Below are 12592 nucleotides of genomic sequence, written 5' to 3' on the forward strand. Positions count from 1 at the left end.
GGGAGAATAAAATATTTAAGAATAGTTAAGCAGAAAAGGCACAATATTTAAGGATATTTATTCTTCTAACCGTTCACTATTTTTCTGCTCTGTGCATTTTGACATCCATCCAGGTGTGATATATTTTTTATCTGAACTAATTCAGAAGGTGACATGTATTTTGAAAACGACTCCATTTTTACTACATACGAAAGACGTGTTGTACGCTGTTATTTTAAAGAGCTAGTTTAAGATCATAGGTTCACTTTTGAGTAATTATATTAAAGAAATCAAATGATAATAAAATTACATAAATCCTATCATAATTATGTAAATCAGCATAAACTAAATTGCCATCTGCTGGCGCAATACTAGTCTTTACCTTTTCCTCCAATACTAGTATTTTATAACACTAAGAAATTTTATATTTAATCTTCTTTACTGAAAAAAAATTAAAAAAAAAAAAAAAAATATATATATATATATATATATATATATAGATGCATGCTCCCAAAGTGAAATAAGTAATTAATTACTTCTCTTGTGAAACATTCAAAAATAAACTGTAATCAGAAATATCATGTTATTAACACCTGACTAGATATATCTCTCCCACCACTGAGATGTGGATTTGAAACTTGCAATGGGCACGGATTTTGGAATTGTTTTAGGTAAGAGATGAATTTCATTGTCTGATGTGAGACAACAGCACTGCTTATTGGAGGCCTGAAGTGGTTTCCTTGTTTGGTCATGGAATTTGAGCAGGATTTCTGAACCAGGTTAAAATGAATAAAAATTACAACAAAACTGAAATTGGGAAACTCATCAATCAATAAATATATTACTTTCATTGTATAAGAATAAAAATATTATGAAAATCTAATTAAAATCTAAACAAATAATACATAAAAAAACTATATTTTGTGAAATTTATCTTGCACTGTATTTACTTTTTATACAATGGTATCAATGCAATATCATTTCAATTTTCTAGCAAATAACATTTTCAGAGAATTCTTTCAGTGATGAATTGTCTGTGCTGCATTGAATTGTCCACGAACCAGTAAATTGTGGTTTGATGAGCATTGTTTGAATAGTGAGAATCTCCCATGGAAGTCTGATAATGATTATCATAATAATTCCGGTTTCCATATAAAATGTTTCCATATAAAATTTTACAAATATTACATATTACAAACTTGCATGCATTTTGTAATATGCCTTACAGTAAGCCTAAATATTCAGAAGTCAAAAACCTATTGTAAACCTCTCAAATAGTGTTGTTTTCTTGGTGTACTGAGGCGGTTAAAAGTGGAGGTTAAGCTTGAGTAATGTAAGCAATTTGTAACATGAAACCTTGGTTTATATTTTGATTTGCAAATGTTAAAGGATTTATCTAAACAATACCTTTATGCTCTATAATTAATCTTATTCTGTGTTGTAATCTTTTCAGAATACTAGTTATACTATGCCTCTTCATGTTAACACATATAATGGTCATTCAACCACACCACCATACAGCACAACTAAGCCCCCTATTTACAAAGGTACAAGTGCCCCTTCTTCACCATTGCTGCCTAATCGCAGTAGCAGTAAGGATGTTGCACGAACCAGGTAAGCCTTTCGATACTTAAACTGCTATTACTATAAATTATTATATTAATTTTAGTATTCTAAAATTATTTGAAACTTATGGTATCAGAGGCAGATTTACAGCATAAATGATTTTAAGGGTCAAAGCTATTTAACTAGGAGGAGACCTCGACGTAGTCTTTTAAGGAATACAGAGAACCAACCAGGATTTCTTAGCTAATGTCCAATCCTCACCTTCTTGTGGTGCATCCTGTCAGGTATCTACCTGGACACTGAATGAATGAGGATGGACTGGCATTTTGGGATTTAGCCGATCAAATTGTATTCCTATTGGCTTAAACCATAATGCAAAATGATGGTTCAACATGAAAGAATCTCATGCCAGTTGTGGTATTGCCCAGTTAAACAAGGTTCTCATTTAGGGTTGCCACCTGTCTCGAATTTTAAGAAAATTTTCAGCATCCCGAATTACACCTAAGCAGGACAACTTATATGGCGAGAAGCCAAATTATCCCAAAAGACTTACAAAATATGCAAAAGAAATTCTTAGTGACCGTTAGCGATATTTGTAAATTTGTATCCATAATGTGTAACATGCAAAAATATCTGTGTTTTGGGGTCTCATTGGTCAAATTTTTCTCAGATGACATACATTGTAATGCTCGATTCGATTAACTTATAATCTTTACTTGTAATATGAAATAAGCACGTTCATGGCCTACGTAATGTGTTTGTGATTCATCACCATAATTATTGTATGTTATGTTGGCAGGAGTGAAATCACTGCCAGTGATGTTATACATTATCATAGCCTTCTAGAATCTAGATACATATGACTTTGCTCAGCGTCAGCGAATGAACGCTATGAGTTGGTTGTTTTTTATGTCAAGTTTGACTTGAATCATTGTTTAAAGGAAAAGTTGTGGCATTTTTTTCAGACGAAGAGGTAAGTTATTATTATGATCGATGAGTGAGAGGTAATGTGTTTTTAAGTTTTGTGAGATACTACTATTGTTTTTCAGTTTTATTGCTTTCGCACAACATTAGTCACCAATAGTGAACTGGTGTATTGCACAACATTAGTTTCACGATGTCTATTTCCTCAGGTGACAGTGAAAAAGAAAAGAAAAGCAAAAAAATGAAGTGTTTATGTGTGTACAGAAGTGTTTGGGAAGGGAAATATCCATGGTCAAAGCCATGTGGAACAAACTCTTTCTCTAAAGAATTTAGAGAAAGCATTCTCTAATATTTGCTTCCGTGAATTCAGCATTGCACATGACGGATAAAATGATATTAAAAAATATTCGAACAGTGATATCCACACAAAGAAAAAGAACAGTAGCAAACGGGGAATGAAATTAGAAAGTTTTTTCATATCATCCGAAATGGAAAGAAAATCAGTAACAGCCGCAGAATTAGGGTTGGTTTATCACACAGTGAAGCATAATTTATCATATTCAAGTATGGATTGTGCCAATAAAATGTGTCCTGTTATATTTAATGACTCCAAAATTGCTTTAAAGGTTTAATGTGGTAGGACAAAGGCTGAAATGCTTGTCTGCAATGTAATGGCCCTTGAATCAGTTTACGAAGTTACCAGAGATCTAAAAAAAAGTAGGTTACTTTTCTGTAGCTACTGATGCACGTAACAGAAGAAACAGAAAGCTGTGGCCTCTGTGTGTAAGATATTTCGCAGCTGAAAAGGGCATTGAATGTAAGTTCTTGATTTTTATGAGGATCCGGAAGAGACTTCAGATTCAGTTTTTTTAAATATCAAAAGTAGGCTTCAAGAGCATTCTCTGAGCCTAAACAATGCCAGTGTTAATTTTGGGAAGAAACATTCAGTGTATCAGTTATTATCTAAGGCAAATAACAAAATAATAAAAGCCAATTGTTCAGCCCACATCATACATAGCACGTGTAAGCAAGCATGTGATGCACTAAATATAGATATAGAAACAGTTGTTCTCAAAGTTTACAACCACTTTTCTTGTTCTGCCAAAAGGAGAGAAGAGTTGCAGAGTTATTTTGAGTTTGTTGATTTAGAATGGCAAGAGGTTCTGAGGCATGTTTGTACTAGATGGCTTTCCTTGAAACCTGCAGCCAATAGGCTTTTACTTAACTAGGATGCTATTAAGAGCTACTTTAAAAGCATTGAAGAATATCCTGTTTTTCTGAGGAAATTATTTGATGACAAGAAGGCCATCCAGCAAGCCAAACTACTTTGGCTTGCTGGATGGCAAGCCAAAGAGGACAGGTTCTTTGGAAATGCCACTGAAGAGGTATTAGAAGCCATGATCCCTCAAGAAAGCAATCAGTGCAAGTTAGACTTTCTTAAGTTCCATGAAAAAGCTTTAAGCCATTTGGAGAAATCATTTGACTTCACAAAAAACAATCTTTTAGTCTGCTGAAGAACTTAAATCTCTAAAGTGAATTGTCTTTCAAGCATCTCAAAGAGACTGTGAAGGCACTTAATCTAGAATCCGACATTAGTCTGGATGAGTTATACGAGGAATTCTGCTTGAGTTGTGACAAAATAAATACCACTAAAGTGGACTACACAGCAGGTGAGACCTTAGGTATGAAATGGAAGGAGATTATTCAGAATAGTGGTAAAGAAAACATTCCCAATCTCTATAAGCTCATATGGTTTGTTTTAAGCATTCCTGGTAATAATGCCTTTGTAGAAAGGGTGTTCTCTCTTATGAACTTAAAATGGATAGACTCAAGAAACAAGTGTTCAGCTGACCTCATAAAAAGTGAAATCATTTCAAAAAATGTTACAGATACTTGCAAGGACTATTTTGTGAGAGTGAAACAAAACAGACAGCTTTTAGTAGCAGCCAAATCAAATAAGTACAGTTTCAAATCTTGAATTTCAAGAACAGGTAGACTTGTGCTCCTCAGTATTTTCTCCCCATTAAAAGTGTTTCAAGTTATATTATAGTGAATTTTGTTCATTTTTAAGGTAAAATCATACAAATTAAACTTTGAAATGCAAATATTATTAAATCACTAATACCAGTACCAATGTATTCAATCTTTTAATTTTTTATAAGGTTAGAATTACATATTCAACTTTGGCTTTTTCATTTTATGCATTTAGGGGAGGGGAAGACGTTCATATTCGATAAGTGTGTCCCCCTCTTTAGACTTACCAAAAGGTGGCAACCCTATTCTTATTATTTTTGTCATGGAGCCAGGTGAACAGCAAAAGTCAGCTGCTGGAACACCTCCCAGCTCAAGATCAGCAGAATTCAAGATTGGTCCTATCAACGTAAGAAGCATCAGTGGAAAGAAATGGAGCTAGCTGAAGAATTAGATAAGTATCAGATCGACATAATAGGTATGACGAAACAAAGAAGAAAAAAACAGGTGAGATCTTTCTAAGTAACAAATACAAAATGTTATATTCAGGCAATACTAATCAGAAAAAAGGAGTAGCTATAGTATTCAACATTAAATATGAAGTTAACCTTCTTGAATGTCAGGCAGTATCAAGTAGTGATATGGGCAAATATCAGAATGGGGAATTGGACAATTAGACATATATGTGCCTGATCCCACAGAAGGTTCTACAAAGGAAGAAATGGAGGAATTTTTGGATTCATTAGAGAAGGCATCTGACACAACAAAAAGGAAAATTTAGTCCTTGTTAGAGATCTAAAGAGTCGAGTAGGAAACGATCATGAGATATACAGAAATGTTTGAGGAAAATTTGGAGTAAAGAGTAAACCTAATAAAATGGTAAGTACCTGCTGAATATTTGTTCAGGACATGGACTGATTATTACTAACACTATGTTCCAACATAGTGAGCACAAATTCACATGGAGAGAAGCAAGAAATAAGAAAAGTCCCATCACTTAATCCACTAACTGTACCTAACTGTCACTACCCCTCATCATTTACACCAATGGCATCTACTCGCCACCACCACTACTAGTATTTTTTGTCTGTAAATTGTGTAGGTTGTGAAAGATGATTTGTCTGTATCTTGTGTGGACACTATTTAGTTTTGAGTAGGATAAAATTGAATTTCATATATTGAAAAGAAGAGTATGTAAGAAAATTTATAAATGAATGAGAAGTGAACTGTAGACTAAAATACACAAACATCATTTAAGAAAAAAAGAATTTGAAAACACGAACCAAACCCTAATTTTTGATAAATTATGGAGACTATCACCATGTTAAGGATAATTACTTTAATTTCCCGATGATTTGACCTTTATATAAGATCATCATCTGGGGTATATGTATATATATGCAGTATGCCCATTAAGTAATGAGACCACAATTATTATAATAAAAATAAAGAATTATATTTGAAAGCGATTTTGAAAGTGAGTTAGCTGATCTCATATGGAGGTGGCAGGGTTTTTCTCCCAGAAACCTGAGTTTTTCATCCTATATACATACAAAACCGACATCCAGAACACATTCAATTTACAAACAAAATTACTGGTGGTGGTGGGCAGAAAATGGTAGTGGTGGTTTGGTGGATTAACTGGTGGACACAGACAGTTGTTGAGTAGGTGCCGTCCCTTGATGAGTCTGGACTCCTTGGAGGTGTCATGAAATAATAATAATATTTGGAATTGTCAATTACACAGATTCAAAATAATCTCCCTCCAACTCCACACAATGTTTACATCTGTTATACAGGTGTTCGAAGGCACAGTGGAAGTCCTAGGCAGGAACCTCCTTCAGTGTTTGGGTCACACAACATTGTCCTCAATGTCACTGAAGTGTTCCCTTTTCAAGGCATACTTCATCTTTGGGGAGAGGAAAAAGTCTGTGGGAGCCAAATCTGGTGAATAGGTGGTGGTGGTGGTGGTGGATGTCGATCACACAGATCGACTTTGAAGCCAGAAACTGCTTCACAGGCAGCACACATTGGCATGCAATACAAACTAATTGTTGTTGTGGAACAATTATTTCCTGAATACGTCATATGCGGGCATACAGGTGTTGCATTACTCCTAAATAATACTGACCATTCACTGTGATGCCCTCAGGAACAAATTCATGTGGATAATTCCAGCAGGTCAAACAAAACCAATGACCATTATTTTGACATGTCATTTTTGGAACCAGACTTCCTTCTGCCAGGAAGAAGATGTTCCATACCATTCCATGCTCTGGCATTTCATTTCTGGATCAAACTGAGAACACCGACTTTCATCACTGGTGACAATTCTTTGCAATACATCATGATTTTGATCAACTGCATGGATGGAATTTTCGCAACATGCAACCTGGTGCTCTCTCTGTTTGTGTGTCAATGTGTGCAGCACAAACCTTGAACAAATCTTCCTCTTGTACAGATCTCTTTCTAAGATTAATCTCACTCTTACCTTACTGACACCAAGCTGTACAGTGAGTAGCCTAGTGGTTATTCAAGTGTCATGAGCAACAATTTCCCTAGCTTTCACCACATTTTCATTTGTCCATCCACAGCATGGTTCATCCTCCAGAGACTTCCTCCCCTCTTTAAACATAGAAAACCAGTAAAACACCTGTGCACAGCTCAGACAGTCATCACCATAAACATTTTATAAGTCTTGGTACACTTCTGTAGCAGTTTTTTCTAATTTACAGTAAAATTTTATCACAGCTATTTGCTCCATGACGTAAACTGCTGACATGCTCCACTCACACACTCTTACTTCAATGGTTGCCACACATAAACTGTTGCATCACCCAACTTGAAAGTTGCACTTGTGATTACAACATGCTGTAGTGACCAAAACAATATATATGTTTGTTACTTTTATTCAACGGATGGTCCTGAAAAAAAAATTAACCTCATTGCTTAACAGGCACACTGTATATACAGACAGAAGCCACATTATGTTTCAAGCAGTATGCCAAAATAAATTAGTTTGATCAACTGTTATTATACTGGCTTGTCCTCTAATATTTAAGAACAACAACAAAAAAAAAAAACTACATCAAAGCTATATCCTATTTATAACATATTCAGAGAACAAACTCATATTAACTCTTTTAACAGCCATGGTGGACTAATCAATAATTTAACAAGTGGTTATATTAAGGCCAAGATCTTTGAGTACTACAGTCCCAATTATAATTTATAATGAACTCTTAGAACAAAAGATTATGTAGGTAGTATATGTGCGATCCATATTCTTAGGATTGTTTAGACCACCGTTATTGTTAAGATTAGGCTGGTTGATAGAATTTCACAGACCTTTTTAAATTTGCACTCATGCCACATTTGGATGTGATATAACGAACAAGTACCTTTTTAGTCAGTTCTATGTAGAGTATTCACGGTATGATCAGAAAGGCTAGATTTACCATAGTTATGAAATTTAATGTGTCGTTTATGTTCCTTTTTTTAATATAGGAATTGCACATCCAGTTTCACTTATGCAATGCAAGTTACAGGTACATTGAATATGGTATACTTCAGGGGTGAGCGAGAGGAGGAAGGGGATCTTTGTAAGAGCTGAATAAGTCTTTAATTTTGCAGGAAGTTTAATGGTGGCATTAAAGTTGTATATTTGTGGTATTCTGTTTATTCTATCTGATATCCCTTTAATGTATGGAATGGTTATAGTTTTATTGTAATAATAAATTTATTTTTATTATTAGGTGCAGTCTTCTGAAGAATTTGGTTGATAGCATTTTTGCTGTAGTGATTTTTTAGAAAAGTATTACTGACAAGTTTTAATCCATGCTTAATGGCTTGCTTGTTGGTGCAAATCTTTAAAGCCCTGTTTTTTAGTGTGTTAATGATACCTAGTTTTTGTTTTGAGTGGTGGTAAGAGTTTGTGTATATATTGGCCAGTACGTGTAAGCTTATGGTAAACAGTGAAGGAAAGACTGCTGGAAGAAAGAGTGTGAAAAGTGCATGTAGAAATGGAAGTCTGTTCTGACTTTCAATTTCAGTTGTGAATTATATAAGAGGAAGGTGTCCAATTTCGGACAGCAATGGGACCAGATAACTAAAACATCATGATTGTACCTAAGCCAGTCTTTGGGTTTTAAAGTAAAGGAATCTAGAGCTAATTGCATAAAAGCTTCCATATAAAAGTTAGCAATTAGGGTGGGGGGTAGTAAGGTAATGGTGATCCCATGCCTATAACTTCTTTTTGCATGTAAAAAGTATTTTGCCACACAAAATTACCAGAACATAGCATGAGCAAAGAGTGCAGTGATATCAGGCAGGAATTTGTCCTGTAAAAAAGAACTGTCATCGATCGGGACATTTGTGAACAGGGCAGATATATCAAAACTGACTAATAAATCACTTATGAAGTGGAATCCTTAATTTTTATAGAAAGTGTTATGTGTTTTTTATATAGGAAGGGAAATGACCAACTCTGTGAGTGCTGACGCTAGTTTCTTGGCTAGATAACTGGAGCTGTTAATGTCTTCAACTATCGGCCGAAGGGGTATTTTCTGCTTATGAATCTTTGGCAAACGTAAATTTTCAGGGAATGAGCATACCTCCCACATGTGGAGGTATGCCAGGAAGTGACTGATTTAAATAATTCTACTATTTTCTTTTTAATCCTATTAGTTTGGTTGAATTTCACAAGTTGACAGGTACTGTTATCTGAGACTAACTGATTCATTTTTTCAGTGTTAGTTGTTTGGTTTAAAATAACCATAATGCTGCCGTTATCAACTCTAATAATTATGATATCCTGACTTGCTTTTAAAGATTTAACAGCTATTAATTCAGTTTTGGAGGTTGCTAGTTATAACTAGCAACCTCACCAAAACTGAATTAGCAGCTGTGAAATCTTTGGCAACATTGGTGAGGGTTTTTTTTTCTCACTAGAGGTCAGGCCAGTAGAATCATGGTTGATCAAATCATTATCATTTTAGCAAACTATCTGAAATGTAATTTAGCTTTTCCCTGTGTGTATGTGCGTGTACTCCAGATGATGACCTATGAAGGTCGAAACATAAGGAAATTAAAATATTCGTAACATGGCAGTTGTCTCCATAATTTATCTAAATGAATGCTGATCACCATGTAACATTAAAAGAAAAGAATGAAACCTTGGAGATTCAGTAGCAAACTCTAAAGAAAGCATTGATTGATTCAGCCAGAGAGAAGCATATGGTGAGGTTGTATATATACACAAGGGGGGGGGGGGTATATAATGAGTCCACTCCATGGTGGCCTCAAGAAGTTAAAAAGGCAGTTAAGGAAAAGAAGGAAGCATATCAAAAGTTCCTGGCAAGCAAGTCAGCTTGTGCTCTTAGAGAATACGAAAAATAAAATAAAATAAATGTAAGAAAACAAAGCACTATGTAAAACTAACTAAACAAAAGTCATTGAAGACTGGTATGAATACAGAAAATAAATACCAACTTCTTGATATTTATTTTCTGTATTCATACCATTGGCAAAATATTCTGAAGGCTATCAAAACAGCTAGAAATGGAGGAAAGTGTACTGTGAAAAGAATCGGGGATGATAAAGGTGATATGAAAACTGAAACTAAGGATATTCTAGATGTCTGGAGTAACTAATGCAGAAAAGATTGCTAAATGAAATAAGCAGTGTCTGCACAGTGGTGGAAAACACTGAACAGGAATGCAGCCAGGAATACATAACCATACTTGAAGTAGAAAAAAAAGCCATCAAAAACCTGATATGTGGAAAGGCAGCTGGAATAGATCATATTCGACCAGAAATGTTGAGATGTGAAGATATAAAATTTTTATAGTGGCTGCACTGCATAATTCAGAAGGCTTGTCAGAGGATAGAATCCTAGATGATTGGAGATAAAAAGGAAAATAATACTGAATATGAGAATAATAGAGGTATTTTCCTGATAGGTGTTCCAGGGAAGATTTATACAAGTTTATCTTAGAAACAGCTAAGAAAAACTGTGGGAGGGAAGCTTGATGAACAACAAGCTGGATTCAGGCCACACAGCATCACATTATTGTTTGTAGCATTTTGCTCTTCAAAATGCTACAGTTATATTGTGTAAATGGGACATTATATCAAGGGATACATAGTCTCTATTTAAGCTGTAACTCAGCAATTAGTATTGAAGGTGGGACAGGAACATTTTTTGATGTTAAATCAGGTGTGTGACAAGGGTGCACCTTATCTTCATTATTATTAATTATCTATATGGATCACATGAAGGATAGTGGTATTAAACCTGGTATCAAATTTGGTGATGTTGATCTGAGCTCTCTCCTTTTTGCAGATTTTTATTTCCTATACTGCACTGATCTTTACTGGCATAGTATGACTGTAGTTGTCCGTGCACCATACAATCCTAAATAAACAAACATATACCAAAAACATACAGCAGAACCTGCTGCCTACTCTAGATTGGATATGCTGCTCTATATGCTACTCATTGTTTAATTTAAACATGTATTTCTTACTATTCAGCTTAAAACACTCTAGGATGGTTCTTGCAACATGACTGAAATAATAATTTATTTACGGAAAGTTGTGATTTATTACAGAAAGTAATAAATCACATCAGCTGCTTCATGATAACTGCCACTGTGTATTCTGAGCATCCAGTTTTACAGGTTTTCAAACTATATTTTTGACTCTTGAGCTGCTGATATTTTTTTTTACATAATCATACTCTATTAATCCATTTATTATCAGTGTTTTTCATATAAAACAAATTTAACTTTCTCTGAACAAAATATCACAACAGTTATTCCAGTATTCGAATGCTAAGGATGGCATACTTTATGTCATGCATTTTTATATGTCATCGGAAGCAAGTATCCAAACAGCAGCCTGATATATAATTAGATGCAAAGGACAACTTCTAGTGGAATTCCTCTTCCCTAGTAATAGAGAAATACTTACATTGTCCAAATTTATTGTACTTCAGATTTCTGATAAAAAAAAATAAACATATAACTTTCTTTTCTCCTTGAATTTTTGCATGTTTTTTTTTAAAAAATATTTATGAAGATATTATTATTACATAACATATCTGGCCCGACTGGCATATCTGCTCTTCAGCCAAGAAGATGCAAGTTTGAATCCTGTCTTGGTATGGATGTTTGTGATGTTCTTCATTCATTCAGATATGATTATTCATACTCTCCCAAGATGGATTAGGTCACCATGGGAGAAGTAGCACCTTCCCCCATAAAGGGGAGGCCTTCCTCAGCAGTGAGAATATACTGGCCGAACAGTTGAATATCTTTATGAATTTTCTCCTTGAATTTTTGCATGTTTTTTTTTAAAAAATATTTATGAAGATATTATTATTACATAACATATCTGGCCCGACTGGCATATCTGCTCTTCAGCCAAGAAGATGCAAGTTTGAATCCTGTCTTGGTATGGATGTTTGTGATGTTCTTCATTCATTCAGATATGATTATTCATACTCTCCCAAGATGGATTAGGTCACCATGGGAGAAGTAGCACCTTCCCCCATTAAGGGGAGGCCTTCCTCAGCAGTGAGAATATACTGGCCGAACAGCTGAATATCATCATCATCATATGAAGATATATATTTTGCATTACAAAATGATTAGTAATCAGACAGCTGCAGCCAATTTTATGATAAGATGGGTTTTATTGAGTAAAAATGTCGTAATTTAAATTTTATAAGTTCCAAGTAAAAATTTTTGAAATAATAAATTTCACTAATTTGAAATAGTTGTATTATTTGCTTAAAATATGTGTGCTTTTTTATTTTGTTATGCATTATTTTTTTAAGATATCAACAGCTGCAGAGCAAGCCACTTGTTCGTCAGAAATCTGATACTTCATTCGATCGTGAAAGACCATTTGTTGCAACTAAGAGAGCACATCAACTGGCACGAGAACAAATAGCTAGCAACAATACCTCACCACATCAAATAATAGCTTCATCTATAGTTTATAGCAATGTGTATCCTTATGGCCCAGGAAAAGCACATTCACCTGAACGTGAAGGACTTCTAACAACAGTTGGCAATGTCAATAAATCTATATCTGGTACTTCACCAGAACCTGCTTCTGTTAGTCCAGGTACTGCTTCATGTTTTAA

General features: G+C 34.5%; 1 protein-coding gene across 1 annotated transcript in view; it reads left to right on the forward strand.

The window, feature by feature from the left end:
- The window catches only part of LOC150099091 (tensin-1-like), a 780515-nt gene that overhangs the window by 579738 nt on the left and 188185 nt on the right, over nucleotides 1-12592 (forward strand). Inside the window, exons 21-22 of the mRNA XM_090405808.1 lie at nucleotides 1433-1593; nucleotides 12281-12573. Of these exons, the coding sequence (XP_090261934.1) occupies nucleotides 1433-1593; nucleotides 12281-12573 (454 nt within the window). The remainder of the gene's footprint in view (nucleotides 1-1432; nucleotides 1594-12280; nucleotides 12574-12592) is intronic.

Source organism: Typopeltis vanoorti, chromosome 15 (assembly GCF_054136105.1).
Source record: "Typopeltis vanoorti isolate ZY-2024b chromosome 15, IOZ_Tvanoo_1.0, whole genome shotgun sequence".
NCBI lineage: Eukaryota > Metazoa > Arthropoda > Arachnida > Uropygi > Thelyphonidae > Typopeltis > Typopeltis vanoorti.